The sequence below is a fragment of the Thalassophryne amazonica genome, chromosome 10 (genome assembly GCF_902500255.1).
Source record: "Thalassophryne amazonica chromosome 10, fThaAma1.1, whole genome shotgun sequence".
Lineage (NCBI taxonomy): Eukaryota > Metazoa > Chordata > Actinopteri > Batrachoidiformes > Batrachoididae > Thalassophryne > Thalassophryne amazonica.
Window position 1 is genome coordinate 61,963,778 of NC_047112.1, and position 18,587 is coordinate 61,982,364.

Consider the following 18,587-nt stretch of genomic DNA (forward strand, 5'->3'; position numbering starts at 1 on the left):
CAATGCTTGTCCACACGAGTTGACAAACAAATGATGTATTGCAGCATCTCAAATTTTAAGAGTTCTTACCACACCAACTGTATATTTCCTTTTTCTCCAAGATGAAAGGGCATCGTTATACAAATAAGGGCAAAGACGACAAGGAGTTGTGTATCACTGGTGCACAGAGAAGACACCGGATTATATCACTAACAGGATTCAAAAACCTGTCTGGCGCTGGCGTAAGTGTGTGGAAAGGGAAGGTGACTATGTGGAAAAGTAATGAACTGCCTGATAGAGAACATTCCAAGCTTTAAGCAGATATGATTCATGTGAGTATCTTGGCTGTTATTGAAATATTCACGTGGGAGGCAGAAAGTTTCTGGTGATCCTCATATTTTCAATTTGCTGTGCAAAAATGGAAGTCTGGCAGTCAATGTCAAATAGCTTACAAAAACAATTTAAAAGAGCTTTTAATTTTCATTCATTCAGCTTACTTTTCAGTTGACCCTTGTACAACCCCAATTCCAATGAAGTTGGGATGTTGTGTAAAATGTAAATAAAAACAGAATACAATGATTTGCAAATCCTCTTCAACCTATATTCAATTGATATTGTTTTTGTGCAAATATTTGCTCATTTTGAAATGGATGCCTGCAACACGTTTCAAAAAAGCTGGGACTGGTATGTTTACCACTGTGTTACACCACCTTTCCTTCCAACAACACTCAATAAGCGTTTGGGAACTGAGGACACTAATTGTTGAAGCTTTGTAGGTGGAATTCTTTCCCATTCTTGCTTGATGTACGACTTCAGTTGTTCAACAGTCCCGGGTCTCCGTCATCGTATTTTGCGCTTCATAATGTGCCACACATTTTCAATGGGTGACAGGTCTGGACTGCAGGCAGGCCAGTCTAGTATCTGCACTCTTTTACTATGAAGCCACACTGTTGAAACACGTGCAGAATGAGGCTTGGCATTGTCTATCACTTGGGCGCTAACACACACTCATTCCATCACAGTTGCTGGCTTTTGAAATTTGCCCTGGTAACAATCTGGATGGTCTTTTTCCTCTTTTGTCCGGAGGACACGACGTCCATGATTTCCAAAAACAATATGAAATGTGGACTCATCAGACCACAGCACACTTTTCCACTTTGCGTCTGTCCATTTCAAATGAGCTTGGGCCCAGAGAAGGTGGCAGCGTTTCTGGATGTTGGTGATGTATGGCTTTCGCTTTGCATGGTAGAGTTTTAACTTGCACTTGTAGATGTAGAGACGAACTGTGTTAACTAACAATGGTTTTCTGAAGTGTTCCTGAACCCACGCGGTAAGATCCTTTACAATGATGTTGGTTTTTAATGCAGTGCAGCCTGAGGGATCAAAGGTCACGAGCATTCAGTGCTGATTTTCGGCCTTGTCGCTTACATGTAGAAAGTTCTCCAGATTCTCTGAATCTTATGATTATATTATGGACTGCAGATGATGGAATCCCTAAATTCTTTGCAATTGAACGTTGGGAAACAACTATTTTTTCACACAGTTGTTCACAAAGTGGTGATCCTCACCCCATCTTTGCTTGTGAACAGCTGAGCCTTTTGGGGATGCTCCTTTTATACCCAATCATGACACTCACCCGTTTCAAATTAACCTGTTCACCTGCGGAATGTTCCAAACAGGTGTTCTTTGAGCATTCGTCAACTTTCCCAGTCTTTTGTTGCCCCTGTCCCAGCTTTTTTGAAATGTGTTGCAGGCATCCATTTCAAAATGAGCAAATATTTGCACAAAAACAAAAAAGTCTATCAGTTTGAACATTAAATATCTTTTCTTTGTGGTTTATTCAATTGAATATAGGTTGAAGAGGATTTGCAAATCGTTGTATTCTGTTTTTATTTACATTTCACACAACGTCCCAACTTCATTGGAATTGGAGTTGCATTTTCAAATTACTGTGCAAAAATGGAAGTCTGGCAGTCAATGTCAAATAGCTTACAAAAACATTTTAAAAGTGCTTTCAATTTTGATTCATTCAGCAGAAAAAGTCTTAATTTTCTCAAGGTCTTTTCAATTTAGAAGTTACAAAGGAAATATTTCTGAGCTTGATTTTCATTGTGTAGCTTTATTATTTGGATGGAGAAGAGGTTTTTGTTCCCAGTGCAAGGTAGCTTGAATGAATCATGTTGATGAGCTGCATCAAGACATGCAGGTTGTTGTACAGTTGGGTCTCTACACAAACAAGATAATGGCACAAGATCTACGATAACCTCCTAAGTAGCAGTTTAATCAAGAATAGGATAAAAAGAGACAAATTCTTGCTTTATTATCTGATCATTCAAGCTGCGTTGTGATCAATCAGAAGACAGACAGACAGATCATACAATTTAGATTACTTAATTACTTAGGCAAAAAAAGTCCAAGACATATTCAATGACCGTCCCTTAACTAAAGAAAATTGGCTGAGAAAGATATAATTTGTTATAAATTCATTGACATGTGCCAATATACTGTCATTTTGTGTATTTTCTGTCAGTATTTTTATTTCATGACATGAAAGTATTTTGTTTTGTTATTCAAAACATTTTGACAGAACATTAGTGCATGCATTTTTGAACATACTTTAAACTCTGTACTTAAATTCCAGTAATTATGACCTAGACTGCAAAATCCTGTTCACTCTGTCGTGAAGTCTGAGTGCCACAGGTGACAGTGCCGGGAGAAAGCATAAACTAAGCTTTACATTATCAGGAATTAAGTGTGATGTCAGGAAAACTCCCCACACCTGCATAACAAATCATTTTTGAACAATTATGACAGATTGTCTCTGTCACATTGTGGCCAGTGTTATCAACTCATATCCCACATTTCTCAATTTCTTTCCACGTTGCTCTTTTGTTGTTATCTCCTCCCTCTTAAGTCTTATGCCAGTGACCTTCAAACTACTGGCTGCTGTGTGACCTCTCTCTACTCATTTTTTCCAATAGGATGACTGCCAAAAAATAAGTACATAATACAGACCAACCCTTTCCCAGTAATTCCAGCACAGTGTGGTGGTGTGGTTCCATTTGTACCTCACACAGCAGCAGGTCAGTGATGTGGAAGACCATGCAGAGGGGAAACTTGGCAGTAAAAAGTGTGAGGAACCACTGGGAGGCATACATGTGCGCCTCCAGGTTCAGCTCTTGGAAGTGGGACCAAAGGTCAGGAAGCTGTTCCTAGAGAAGCAGGATGTGAAAGCAGGGGTGAGGCAGTAAAACAGAAGAGCGTAATAAACAGATAATACACCACTTTCTGGACATGATTATATATTTTTAGATCTACTTGTTGAAAATTGGTCTTATTTTAACTTCATACTCATTCATAAACCTAGGTGGCCTACTTTATTCAATCATGTAGTCTATGTTGTTTTTTTTAAAGTTAATTATGTGGGACTGAAGGGGAACTCTTTTTCAAGAGAGACCCAACAACAAAATATAACTAAATAGGAGAGGATAGGCTCCATGACATCTACCAGAAGAAAGGTTTTAAAATCAAAGAAACTATGTCACATACAAATGCCTTAAATTGGAAAACTCAGCTACTGAACAGGTCTGTATTCTATTATTTACAGTAGATGATGTACAATAGTAACAATAAACCTTGTGAAGTTCACATTTTGATTATGTGATGAGAGTAAAAGAACACTGTACACTGAATATTTCTCATATATTTTTGTAATCTGATGAGGATTAGAGGTATTGGTCCATATTTAAGGCAGGACAAACTAAGGGCCAAAGACATCCTGAATCATTTTGCAAGATTCATGATTGGGTCTTCTGTCCACCTGTGAAATTAGTTCAGTATAAGTAGAAGTACTGCACTTGTTTTACAGTATTGCTGACAACATGGGGAGGAAATGACAGCTACAGTTTTCAATCAAGTGGTATCACCAAATGCTGAAAAATGAAGCGAATATACAAGGACTTTGTACCTTATCCCCCTGTCCTGTATCATTTGTTTTATATGCTTCTGCTGAGAAGGAGTTGCTTTTACAGTACAGGTGGGTTAAATTTTGATATAACTCTTATTTTAAGACATAGAATTATGCATAATTAGGGGCGTGGTCAATCTGGATGACAGGTAAGTATGGGTGTGTGCCAGGTCCAGGTAGTAAGCCACAAGTAGAGCTGACCAGCAACAGGCTCGACTGTGTTACCACTTTCTGGCCATTTTAATACAAATATGGAATAATGTGATTTGCAATGCCATTAAATGTACTAACAATCTATGAAGTCTGTGCTCCAGTATTTTTGGTTTGTGAAATTTGAGTATTATTTAAGTTGTACGTTGGCACATAAGCATTTAGCATGTATTGATGGTCAAGCAATATTTGAGGCTATACACCTGCCATAGTTTTTAACACCCCCACCTGAGCCACCCGTCATTGGAACCACTGCTGAAACTACAAGCATATGTGTTAATCACCCAAACCCAGGCAAACTAACTTGTTAGCCTTAGCTAGTTTGATCATTTCAAAATAGGTGAGCATGTTAAAGCTTCATCTGCCCTATCCAGATCACACAGTTGTGCTCATGCTTTACCCAGTCACATATTCCCAAGATGGCAACAGTCAGAACCACCCCACTTGAGATTCAAATCCTCTCTTTGGAAAAACCAGCATGTGGTATTACAGAAGCTTTGTCTATGCATATATAAAGTCTATGCCTTCAATGTGCAGAATCTGGAGTGATTTAGCTTCTGTGCATGTGCAGTAAATAAGCGATTCAATGAGCCAGGCAGGGATCCAATTTGACACTTAAAATATTATCATGGAACCTGACAGGATCAGATACTGCACTCACACCTGCATGCTAGTGATAAGAAATCAGTGCTCACGCTTAATTTAAGGGCATGAGCAATGCTAACATCTGATCCAGACACAGACAGCCACATTTTAGTTCACGTTGAATGGATTTAGGCAAAGTGGGTGTTGGGAGGAGATTTTAGACAAACCTAGTGAGGATTGTTTAACTTACAAAGGTTCACAGTCTTGCACACACAGACTTAGAATTACTTTATCAATTCAATTTTGGCCTCTTAAAATACTCATGCCAAAACAAACACTCAAACAATGTTCTTCCTCCTACAGGCGATGCAAGTATTGGTGAGTTCGCAAAGTCAGAGGTGCCAACCTTCAGTGATGACAAATTGAACTGATGGAATGCAGACGGATGTGCACCATTTTCAAGAAAAACTGTGATCATACTGTCTTCAGTAAAACTAGATTTTTTTTTTTTGTTTAGAAAAATTTTTGAAATGACGGTGATATACATTCACTGCTTTGTTAGTCAGAAATCTGGACTAGTGACTGTGTTTGGTTAAATAAATATCCATAATAATCACATGGTTCCAACAATTTCTAAAATACAATGACATTCTCAACAAACATTTGTGAAAACACTCATAGAATTGTGGGATTTAACATTATACTTGACACATGAAAATGTAAAAGGCAGAATAATAATCTTGTGAGCAAGGCAGCTTTAATTTTCAAATCTACTCTCTGAAAGTTAAAAACTGGATGACAAACTTAATGAGTTGAAGGTTTTCACACAATTTTACCCATTTAACATGGTGTGGCCATATTTAGTTAATCACTAAGACTTAAACTGGGGAGACATAACTGCTGAAAACCCACAACTGGAACAAAAAATACATAATACAAAGCTTGAAATCTCTGTTACTTTGTACGACTGTTATGCATATATTCTCGTAGATTTGACAATTTATGAAATAGTGCATCACTAACCTGTATCAGCTTCTCCAGCTGGTAGAATTTACAGTGAAGGTCCTCAAAGTTGTTCCTGTAGAGTGCTCTGAGGCCGTAATCATACATGATTTTCACCAACACACAGAAAGCCTGCTCCTCAGGCATCTGGAATGACATAAACATCCATGAACTACAGAATTAAGAATTCACCACACTGGCTGTTTGTACTGATAGTCAAACAGCAACAATGCAGGATCTAAATATTCCAATAGTTTTGGGTGAGTACTGCATGTTTAAAATATCCCTGATACAAGTCAGAGTGCACATAGCTTCCCCTTACCCCACTGTTACAGTTTATCCATATTTTGGAACAAAAGTTCAATTATGGTAAATGACCAACAATCCAAAAACAGGACCTTTTACTCCTCCTGTCCCCAGTATCCCCCCTACTTCTCAATAACTTCGGCTTCTTCACACCACCTGCCTCGAGCCATTTTCTCCTCTCTTTGCACTCCTCCATAATGTGGTCTCTCTCCTCTAGCTCTCCTCTGAACACTTTTACCTCCTCCTGATCATTTATTCTTTTTTCCAGCTCTTTGACTGCCCCATCTTTTTCACTCCATGCTTTCCTGCCAGTTCCTCCCCCTCTGTTGTCTCCTTTAACCTCTGCTGTCCTTGTCAGTGGCTCTTTAACCAGGCTTTCCATTCCTGACTCCCACCCCCATGTGTTCACTACTTGTCTTGCCTCCATCTGTCTCTTTAGCACCTTTCTCAAATTAAGTTTCTCGTGTGCTGACAAGTCGCATTAGACTTTAAACAGCCACTGAATTTTGAAGAAGAATCACGCAGAGCACAGCTTTTAAAGCGCTGCTGGTCTGTGGCAGCCTTGAAATTAATTGCATGAGTGTGCATCCATCTCCTTTCACCTCCTCATTTTCTGCTGCATCATTCTCCCACTGTCAGTGTGACATGCTTTCTCCCTCTCTTGGTCCATTCATATAATTATGCTTTAAACTATTTTCTTGGCAGAATTCACAGTCTTTTCAGTCACTCTTTTCTGAGACTCCATGTCGTCTACAATTTGATTCTGTTTTATTATATCACATACAGTACAATGTGTCACAGCACACCACTGACAGAAATGTTTTGAGTTAATACCAAAGATCTCTGGCTCATGCACCTTCTCCACTTCAAAAATAAATAGACAAAAAAATAGGGTTTTTTGGGGTGGGGGGGGTTGAATTTAAGGACAATCTGTGGCAAGGCATGTTGTGCGTTTATATGCACAACTATGTTTACCCACCACGGAGCCCATCAACTAGAATGTAGTCACAGCGAGTACCACCAGCAATCAGCAAAACCCTTGGAAATTGTCACAGTTATAAAAAAAATGTGGCTCTCTGGCAGCAAAAAACCTTCAACATATGGGGCCATTAAAACAAAATGAAGCAGAGCTTGGTGGAAAAAGTTTGGAAACATCTGATTTAAGTTTTTTTTTAATTACTCAAAAAATATAATTATTATTTTATTTATTTAATTGATCCAGTCAACTTGTAAAATTGCATCCTACAAACATGGTCTCATTCCCATTGATTATTATCAAACAAGCCAGCAAAAGTCTCTTCATTCTCTGAGGACATTTTGCACATGTTATCAGGTTAAAATTAAACATTCCATTGTCTGTGCACTCAGATGATTACCCACAAATGATGTACACATGCACACTGCACAGATACAGTAAGTTGAGTGAAATATCAATGTTCAATTTTCAATGACACAGCCAGAATGGTCACGTGCTCATTCTTGTGGATGAAGCATGGATTGAAGTGTATTATGGTGAAAAGAACATATATACCCTGTCTACCAATGTATAAGTATCAGTTATCAGTGTGCTTTACTGTGACCCTGAAAAGGCAGGTTCAGTGTAATGAAGATTTTACTCACGTGCAATAGGAGAACTGCAGCAAGGAACGACTGACCCTGACAATAACCGATTTCCTCGTCATACACAGAGTAGGCCTGACGGGGGAAAAAAGAAACAAACAAAAATGTTAATGAAGACTAAGACTGCAGATAAGTATTGTCATCAATGAGTAACTTATCATTATCATCATTACTGTCATTATTATTTACAATCAATGAATTGATTGCTCCCCATCCACAGAGTGGGCTCACTACCAGCAGGGGGAACTCAGGTGCTCCGTCCCACGGGTGGCAGTGAAAGTCAAGGGCCTCGACAGACCAAATCGTGGTGGCAGAGGCTAGCTTTGGGGGTTTGGAATGTCACCTCACTGTGGGGAAGGAGTCAGAGCTTGTGCGGGAGGTGGAGTGCCACTGGTGGGCACAGCTAACCAAAATGTTAGCTTCGATAACCGCTAATCAGCTAACTGATAAGTTATCTCTTATAAAGATAAACCAAAAAAAAAAAAAAAAATTAGTAGAAGCTACTGCTAACCACTAACTTTCAGTATTATTGTCTCCAGTACACTCTCAGCTACTGACAAGCCAGTTTTGAGTTTAAACACCGCCAATGCTTCTGATTAGAATCAAAGACAATCACAAACCCAACACAACAAACGAGTCAGCGCTTCTGTTTTTGTGCGCGCTGCCCACTGCTGTAAGGAAAACTCATTTACATTAACAACATACAGCTGTCCAGACATGAGGCCGAAGTCCTCAAAAGGAAAGCAGGTTTGACTTATAGTTTTGATTTATAAACAAAATTAATCTGGATAGTTTAAGTACATTAATGCCAACTCTGTCATTTGTACAATGTGAAAATGTAACACATAGCTTTTAATTTTAAAATATTGCACTAATTCTGATGTTTTGAACATTAACACACACAGGTGCCAAAAGGCATTATGCGTAAACTGAGCCTCCGCTCATCACCGATTGGTTGATTCATATATGTAAAAACCCAACACACAAGTTACTGTAATGTGTGTGTTGATTTTTACAAATAAATGTGTATTTGTAAATTACGTAATTTTTTTAATTTGTAAAAAAAAAAAGGCATTTGCAAACTGAAAATTCTGTTAGGTTGTTATTCAGCAACAACCATGCGATATAACCGGGCGCCATTCACATTGCCATCCAGCAGATGGCAGTGTTCTATGCATTTTGACATCTAATAATGCCGTTTGGCATCTGTGTGTGTTAATGCTCAAAACTTCAGAATGAGTGCACGATTTTAAAATTAAAAGATATGTGTTGTATTTTCACTTGGTACAAATGACAGAGTTGACATTAATGCAGTTAAACTATCCGGATTAATTTTGTTTATAAATCAAAATCAAACCTGCTTTCCTTTAGAGGACTTTGGCCTCGCATCTGGACCACTGTATGCTGTGAATGTAAATGACTTTTGTGTTTTTGTAGCAGCATGGCAGCCAGGTCCCTTCTGCTGGGTTAGACTTGAGCTCACCTCCTCTCAGCTCCCTGACTGCTGCAAAATACGTAGCAGACAGGATCCAACATGCATGATTTTAGGGTTTACAAATGTTTTCACCATTACTAACTATGCAACAAAAAACAACAACAATCAGAATCAGAAGAAGTTTATTGCCATTGCCAATGAACAGGATTCACAGACTAGGAATTTGCTTCGATATAATGGTGCAACATTAAACAGAGAGCAATATAAAATGCTAAGATAAAAATATACAATATGTGCCAAAATAAGACAAAATATAAGATAAAAAATGACATATGAAATATGAAAGGCTGTGTGCAACAGAAAAACAGAAAGAAAGAGGAACAGAAAAAAACAGTGCAGTGGGAGGAGTGCAATTAAAACCAAAGTACATTGTCTAAAGTGACCCGTGATAAAATGATAAAGTGACAGAGTTAAGGTTAAGGTGACTGAGTTATGAGGAGTTCATGAGTCTAACGGCAGAGGGGAAGAAACTGTTCTTATGGCGGGAGGTTCTGGTCCGGATTGACCGTAGGCTCCTGCCCAAGGGGAGTGGTTCGAATAGACCGTGTGCAGGGTGAGAAGGGTCAGCTGTGATCCGACCTGCTCGGCCCAGAGTCCTGGAGACGTGCAGGTCGTGGAGAGATGGAAGGCTACAGCCGATCACCTTCTCAGCAGAGGCCACAATGCGCTGCAGTCTGTGTCTGTCCCTGGCTGTGGCCCCGGCGTACCACACCGTGATGGAGGAGCAAAGGATGGACTCGATGATGGCCGTGTAGAACTGCACCATCAGCTGGACAGGCAGCTTGGCCTTCTTCAGCTGCTGCAGGAAGTACATCCTTTGCTGGGCCTTCTTGATGAGGGAGCTGATGGTTGACTCCCACTTGAGGTCCTGGGTGATGGTGGTGCCAAGGAAGCGGTGACAGTCCACAGTCGTGATGGGGCTGTTGGTGAGGGCGGGGGGGCTGTGGCTTTCCTGAAGTCCACGATCATCTCCACTGTTTTCTTGGTGTTGCGCTCCAAGTTGTTGCTGCTACATCAGGTCACCAGCCGGTCCACCTCCCTCCTGTAGGCAGACTCATCCCCATCCGAAATGAGTCCGATGAGGGTGGTGTCGCCCGCAAACTTGATGAGCTTTACCGAGTCGTGGCTGGAGGTGCAGCAGTTAGTGTACAGGGAGAAGAGCAGAGGGGAAAGGACACAGCCCTGTGGAGATCCTGTGCTGAGAGCCCGAGTGTTCGAGACCGTTCTGTCAGGAAGTCTGTGATCCACCTGCAGGTGGAGTCGGGCACGTGGAGCAGAGAAAGCTTGTCCTGGAGCAAAGCCGGAAGGATGGTGTTGAATGCAGAGCTGAAGTCCACAAACAGGATCCTAGTGTAGGTTCCTGGGGAGTCCAGGTGCTGCAGGATGGAGTGCAGGGCCAGGTTTATGGCGTGGTCTACAGACCTGTTGGTTCTGTAGGCAAACTGCAGGGTGTACAGGAGGGGGTCGGTGATGGACTTCAGGTGGGATAAAACCAGGCGTTCGAAGGTCTTCATGACTACAGACGTGAGAGCCACAGGCCTGTAGTCATTAAGTCCAGTGATGCGTGGTTTCTTGGGGACTGGAACTATAATGGACGACTTGAAGCAGACTGGAACATGGCATGACTCCAGGGAGGTGTTGAAGATCCCCGTGAAGACTGGGGCCAGCTCATCAGCACAGTGTCTCAGGGTGGCAGGAGAGACACAGTCTGGGCCTGGGGCCTTACGTGGATTCCGCCTTTTGAAGTGTCTTCTCACGTCCTTCTCTTGGACGGAAAGGGCAACGGGGGGAGGGGGAGGGCAGCGGTGAGAGGGGGGAGGTCCATGGTGTTTGAATATCCAGTTGTGTGGGGGGTGGGGAGGTGTGAGTCCTTGTCTTCAAAGCGTGAATAGAAGACGTTCAGGTCGTTGGCCAGCTTCAGGTCATCAACAGAATGAGGTGCTTTGGGCTTGTAGTTGGTGATCTCTTTCAACCCCCTCCACACAGAGGCTGAGTCGTTGGCAGAGAACCTTTGCTGCAGACGTGAACTGTACATGGATTTAGCCTTTGCCACCTCCTTGCTAAATCTGTACAAAAAACGTTAGCGGACTAAATTGGTGAAACTAAATTTAGTGGAAGCTAATTGGGCCGGTGATGGTTTTTGAAGTTATCTGAAATGCTAAACCGCTAACAAAAAAAACTCAGCTTCGCTAATTAGCGGAACTGTGCCCACCACTGTGGAGCGCTACCAGTTAGATCTGGTGGGCCTCACCTCCAAGCACAGCCTCGGCTCTGGGTGGGTGTGGTGATACTCACGAGTCCCCGACTGAGCGCCGCTACATTGGAGTTTACCCAGGCAGATGAGAGGTTCACCTCCCTGCACCTTCAGGTGGTGGGGGGAAACTCTGACTGTTGACAGAGACACCTGGAGAGGCGTGATTAGGAGGAACAGCCTCCCAGATCTAAACCCGAGCGGCCCTTTGTTGTTGGACTTTTGTGCTAGTCATGAGCTGTCCGTAACGAACACCATGCTCAAACATAAGAATGCTCATAAGTGTACATGACACCAGAGCACCCTAAGCTGAAGGTCAATGATCGATTTTATGATCATATCATCTGATCTGAGGCCGCATGCTCTGGACACTTGGGTGAAGAGAGAAGCAGAGCTGTCAACTGACCACCATCTGGTGATGAGTTGAATCAGAGGGTGGGGGAGGACTTTGGACAGACCTGGTAAGCCGAAATGTGGGTGAACTGGAAATGTCTGGAGGAGCCCACTGTCTGACAGATCTTCAACTCACACCTCCGGCTGAGCTTTTCTGCCATCCTGTGGAGGTTGGAGGCATTGAACAAGAATGGGCAATGTTCAAAGCATCCATTGCTGAATCTGCAGTGGAGAACTGTGGCCTGAAGGTCATAGGTGCCTCAAGGGGCAGCAACCCTCGAACACCATGGCGGACACCGGTGGTCATGGAAACAGTCCTTCGAGATATGTATCTCAGGGGACTCCTGATGCAGTTGCAAGATACCAACAAGCCCAAAGAGCGGCAGCCTCTGCTGTGACCAGGCAAAGTGTGGGAGGACATCAGAATAACCACAGAGAAGGACTTTCAGTCTGCACCAAGGTGCTTGCGGCAGACCATGAGGCACCTCAGGAGAGGAAAATGGGGAACCATCCAAGCTGTCTATGGTAAGGATGGGAGTCTGTTGACCTTGACTGGGGAGGTAATCGGCCGCTGGAAGAAACACTTTGAGGAACTCCTGCATCAGACTGGCGCGTCCTCTATAGCAGTCACTGAGGCAGTAAAACAACTCTGCAGTGGCAAAGCCCGGGGGGGTTGATGAGATCCGACCAGAAATGCTGAAGGCTCTAGGTGTGTAGGGATCATCTTGGATGAGATGTCTCTTCAACATTGCTTGAGGTCTGAGACAGTGCCTATGGAGTGGCAAACTAGGGTGGTGGTCCCCATTTTTAAAAAGGGGGACCAGAGAGTGTGTCCCAATTACAGGGGCATCACACTATTCAGCCTCCCTGGTAAAGTCTACTCCTGGCCTACGTCCTGGCCGTGGAACAACAGACTACACTGCAAAAACTGATATCTAAGAAAGTTAAAAAAAGAGACTTGTTTAAAGAAAATATGACTTAATTTTTGCCCTAATAGAAAAATAATCTTGTCAAGCATTTTTTTTTTACATAAGAAACAATTCTTATTTTTGGGAAAATGTATTTCACTTTTTCTTAATAGGTTTTTCCTAATATCAAGCTGTATTTAACCAGTAACAAGGAAAGGCTGTTGTGTGGGCCGCTGAAGAGGAGGTACTGCTGGCCCACCACCACCAGAGGGCACCCTGCCTGGAGTGCGGGCTCCAGGCACCAGAGGGCGCTGCCATCTCACAGGAGCAGCCGGGGTGACAGCTGTCACCTACGACAGCTGTTACCAATCATCTGATCCGCAGCGGTATATCTGCAAGACGTCATCTCCACTTCTCTGCCGAGATATCGCTCTACCAAGGAGGTAACGATCTCAGCTGACTGTGTTGATTCTCTGACAGGAATATCTATTGCTTGTGTGTGTTGGACAGCAGATATTCTGTTTCTTTTTTCGACGAGAGGTGGAGGTGGCATTCCCACCATACGTGTTGCTGGGTGCACACGCACCCACATCTAACTGTTTTTGTTCCTCGCCAGCAGTACCAGATCCGACAAGCGGAGGCAGTGGCCACCTGGGTGTTCGGGACTTGGCGGCTCCAGTATTCCCAGGGTTCGGTGGCGGAGGAAATCGTGTGGTTCCGGTTCTGCTTTGGACGGACATCTCTTATCTTCGAGCCTGCCCACACGTCACCCTTGTAATTGACTGACTGTTAAATTTCACATTCGCCGTGTTGGTTGTGCTTTTTCACAACAGTAAAGTGTTGTTATTTGACTTCCTTCATTGTCCGTTCATTTGTGCCCCTGTTGTGGGTCCGTGTTCCTACACTTTCACAACAGGATATCTCGGCCAGCGTCATGGACCCCAAGGGGCGTCAACCGGCTGTTGAACGGCCAATGGAAGAACCGGGCGCACAGGCGTCTGCAGGAGGTGAGTTGCAGCGAATCCTCACCGCCTTTACGGCTCGGTTGGATCTAATGACCGAGCAGAACGTCCTCCTTAACCGCAGGGTGGAGGCTCTCGCCGCTCAGGTGGAAGCGCGCCCTCAGGGCGCTGCTGCGGCTCTCCCTCCTGTCGATCCTGTGAGCAAAGTTGACATTCCACAGGTCGTTCAACGACCCCTCCCACCTTCCCCTGAAGCATACATAAGCCCTCCAGAGCCGTACGGGGGTTGTGTGGAGACGTGCGCGGACTTTCTTATGCAGTGTTCGCTCGTCTTCGCACAACGTCCCATCATGTACGCGACTGATGCTAGTAAGGTAGCTTATGTGATTAATCTGCTTCGCGGTAAGGCACGCGCTTGGGCTACAGCGCTCTGGGAGCAAAATTCACGGCTCCTTCAGACATATGATGGGTTTGTGAGGGAGTTCAGAACAGTGTTCGATCACCCAAATAGAGGAGAGACCGCTTCAGCCGTGCTGCTGTCAATGAGACAGGGGCGCCGGAGCGCAGCTGCTTATGCAGTCGACTTCCGCATCGCGGCGGCAAGGTCCGGCTGGAATAGCACTGCCCTCCGTGCCGCCTTCGTAAACGGACTGTCGTTGGTCCTGAAGGAGCTCCTGGTGGCTAAGGATGAACCGCGGGATTTAGACGGGCTTATTGATCTGGTTATACGATTAGACAATCGGTTAGAAGAACGCCGTCGGGAACGAGACGAAGGGCGTGGCCGGGCACGCGCCGTCCCTCTCCCTTCTGGTTCCAACCGAGCTCTGCCCTCCCCACGCTCCACGGCCTCTACGCTCCGTGTGGTTACAGCTCCCCCTGCTGATGAAGCTATGGACACGAGCAGGGCCACATTTAAACCACCGGATAGACAGAGGAGGCTGGTCCGCGGAGCGTGCTTTGTTTGTGGCTCGATAGAGCATCAAGTGAGGGACTGCCCCGAGCGGTTAAACAACCAACGCCCGCCCCTAGAAACTGGGCTAGGGGTGGGCCAAGACATTCACGTGGGACACACCCATATTGCCACACGACTCCCGGTTACAATCCTTTATGAGGATTTAACCCTTCAAGCCCCAGCTCTGGTGGACATGGGCTCAGAAGGGAATTTGCTAGACAGCAAATGGGCCAGGGAGGCAGGGCTCCCTCTGGTGGCACTTACTTCACCTGTGCAAGTACGGGCACTAGATGGCTCCCTACTCCCTTTAATCACACATAAGACACCTCCAGTAACTCTGGTGGTGTCAGGGAACCACCGGGAGGAGATCGAGTTTTTTGTGACTCCTGCCACCTCCCGCGTGATTCTAGGGTTCCTCTGGATGTTAAAACACAATCCCCGGATCGATTGGCCGTCCGGGGTAGTGGTTCAGTGGAGCGAGACCTGCCATCGGGTATGTTTAGGTTCCTCGGTTCCTCCCGGTTCCCAGGCTAAGGAGGAGGTCAGAGTCCCGCCCAATCTCGGGACAGTGCCGGTGGAGTACCATGACCTTGTGGACGTGTTCAGCAAGGATCTGGCGCTCACCCTTCCCCCGCACCGCTCGTACGATTGTGCCATTGATTTGGTTCCAGGCGTTGAGTTCCCGTCCAGCAGGCTGTACAACCTCTCACGACCTGAGCGCGAATCAATGGAGACCTACATCCAGGACTCTCTAGCTGCCGGGTTGATCCGGAATTCCACCTCCCCAATGGGTGCAGGTTTCTTTTTTGTGGGGAAAAAGGATGGCGGACTACGTCCATGCATTGATTACAGGGGGCTGAACGAAATCATGGTTCGTAACCGATACCCATTGCCCTTGTTGGATTCAGTATTCACAACCCTGCATGGAGCCCAAATGTTCACTAAGCTAGATCTTAGAAATGCATATCACCTGGTTCGGATCCGGAAGGGAGACGAGTGGAAGACGGCATTTAACACCCCCTTAGGTCATTTTGAGTACCTGGTCATGCCGTTCGGTCTTACAAACGCCCCCGCGACGTTCCAAGCATTGGTTAATGATGTCTTGCGGGATTTCCTGCACCGATTCATCTTCGTATATCTGGACGATATACTCATCTTTTCTCCGGATCCTGAGACTCATGTCCGGCATGTACGTCAGGTCCTGCAGCGGTTGTTGGAGAACCGGCTGTTTGTGAAGGGCGAGAAGTGCGAGTTCCACCGCACTTCTTTGTCCTTCCTGGGGTTTATCATCTCCCCTAACTCTGTCGCTCCTGATCCGGCCAAGGTCGCGGCGGTGAGAGACTGGCCCCAACCCACCAGCCGTAGGAAGCTGCAACAGTTCCTCGGCTTTGCTAATTTCTACAGGAGGTTCATTAAGGGCTACAGTCAGGTAGTTAGCCCCCTGACAGCCCTGACCTCACCAAAAGTCCCCTTCACCTGGTCGGATCGCTGCGATGCCGCGTTCAAGGAGTTGAAACTGCGCTTCTCGTCTGCACCCGTTCTGGTGCAGCCCGATCCTAGTCGCCAGTTAGTGGTTGAAGTGGACGCCTCGGACTCAGGGATAGGAGCTGTGCTTTCCCAGAGAGGGAAGACCGATAAGGTCCTTCACCCGTGTGCCTATTTTTCCCGCAGGTTGACCCTTGCCGAACGGAACTATGACGTCGGCAAACGAGAACTCCTTGCGGTGAAAGAGGCTCTTGAAGAGTGGAGACATCTGTTGGAGGGAATGTCCGTGCCATTCACGGTTTTCACTGGCCACCGGAACCTGGAGTATATCAGGACCGCCAAGCGGCTGAACCCCAGGCAAGCCCGCTGGTCACTGTTCTTCGGCCATTTTGACTTCCGGATCACCTACTGTCCCGGGACCAAAAACCAGAGATCGGATGCCTTGTCCCGGGTACATGAAGATGAAGTCAAAGCGGAGTTGTCGGATCCACCGGAACCCATCATCCCGGAGTCCACTATCGTGGCCACCCTCACCTGGGACGTAGAGAGAACCATCCGGGAGGCCCTGGCACGAAGCCCGGACCCCGGAACTGGGCCGAAGAACAGGCTCTACGTCCCACCAGAGGCTAGGGCTGCAGTCCTGGACTTCTGTCACGGCTCCAAGCTCTCCTGTCATCCAGGGGTGCGAAGAACCGTGGCAGTTGTCCGGCAGCGCTTCTGGTGGGCATCCCTAGAGGCCGACGTCCGGGATTATATCCAGGCCTGCACCACCTGCGCCAGGGGCAAGGCTGATCATCGCAGGGCTTCGGGACTGCTCCAGCCGCTGCCCGTGCCTCATCGCCCCTGGTCCCACATCGACCTGGATTTTGTCACGGGCCTCCCGCCGTCCCAGGGCAACACCACCATCATCACGATAGTGGACCGATTCTCCAAGGCGGCCCACTTCGTGGCCCTCCCGAAGCTCCCGACGGCCCAGGAGACAGCGGACCTCCTGGTCCACCACGTCGTCCGGCTGCATGGGATTCCAACAGACATTGTCTCCGATCGCGGTCCCCAGTTCTCCTCGCAAGTCTGGAGGAGCTTCTGCCGGGAACTGGGGGCCACGGTGAGTCTCTCATCCGGGTATCATCCCCAGACCAACGGGCAAGCAGAACGGGCCAATCAGGAGGTGGAACAGGCCCTGCGTTGCGTGACGGCCGCACACCCGGCGGCCAGGAGTACTCATTTGGCCTGGATCGAGTATGCCCATAACAGCCAGGTGTCGTCAGCCACCGGCCTCTCCCCTTTCGAGGTGTGTCTGGGGTACCAGCCTCCTTTGTTTCCGGTGGTTGAGGGAGAGGTCGGTGTGCCCTCGGTCCAGGCCCACCTGCGGAAGTGCCGTCGGGTGTGGCGTGCCGCCCGTTCTGCTTTGCTGAGGGCCCGGATGAGGACGAAGGCCCATGCAGACCGTCGGCGGACCCCGGCCCCTACGTATCGGCCAGGGCAGGAAGTGTGGTTGTCAACTAAGGACATTCCCCTCCAAGTGGTCTCCCCTAAATTGCAGGATCGGTATATCGGTCCGTTTAAGATCCTCAAGGTCATCAGTCCAGCCGCAGTGAGGCTTCAGCTTCCGGCCTCACTGCAGATCCATCCCGTTTTCCATGTGTCCCGACTTAAGCCACATCACACTTCACCCCTCTGTACTCCGGGTCCGGCACCACCTCCTGCCCGGATCATCGATGGCGAGCCGGCTTGGACTGTGCGCCGGCTTTTGGATGTCCGAAGGATGGGCCGGGGCTTCCAGTATTTGGTGGACTGGGAGGGGTACGGCCCCGAAGAACGCTCCTGGGTGAAGAGGAGCTTCATCCTGGACCCGGCCCTCCTGGCCGATTTCTACCGCCGCCACCCGGACAAGCCTGGTCGGGCGCCAGGAGGCGCCCGTTGAGGGGGGGGTCCTGTTGTGTGGGCCGCTGAAGAGGAGGTACTGCTGGCCCACCACCACCAGAGGGCACCCTGCCTGGAGTGCGGGCTCCAGGCACCAGAGGGCGCTGCCATCTCACAGGAGCAGCCGGGGTGACAGCTGTCACCTACGACAGCTGTTACCAATCATCTGATCCGCAGCGGTATATCTGCAAGACGTCATCTCCACTTCTCTGCCGAGATATCGCTCTACCAAGGAGGTAACGATCTCAGCTGACTGTGTTGATTCTCTGACAGGAATATCTATTGCTTGTGTGTGTTGGACAGCAGATATTCTGTTTCTTTTTTCGACGAGAGGTGGAGGTGGCATTCCCACCATACGTGTTGCTGGGTGCACACGCACCCACATCTAACTGTTTTTGTTCCTCGCCAGCAGTACCAGATCCGACAAGCGGAGGCAGTGGCCACCTGGGTGTTCGGGACTTGGCGGCTCCAGTATTCCCGGGGTTCGGTGGCGGAGGAAATCGTGTGGTTCCGGTTCTGCTTTGGACGGACGTCTCTTATCTTCGAGCC

The 18,587-nt window shown here is 46.8% G+C and overlaps 1 protein-coding gene across 1 annotated transcript in view; it reads right to left on the minus strand.

The window, feature by feature from the left end:
* rabgap1l (RAB GTPase activating protein 1-like) overlaps window positions 1-18,587 on the minus strand; it is a 422,326-nt gene that overhangs the window by 115,209 nt on the left and 288,530 nt on the right. The window contains 3 exon segments of the mRNA XM_034180104.1: window positions 3,048-3,191; window positions 5,765-5,890; window positions 7,670-7,744. Of these exon segments, the coding sequence (XP_034035995.1) occupies window positions 3,048-3,191; window positions 5,765-5,890; window positions 7,670-7,744 (345 nt within the window).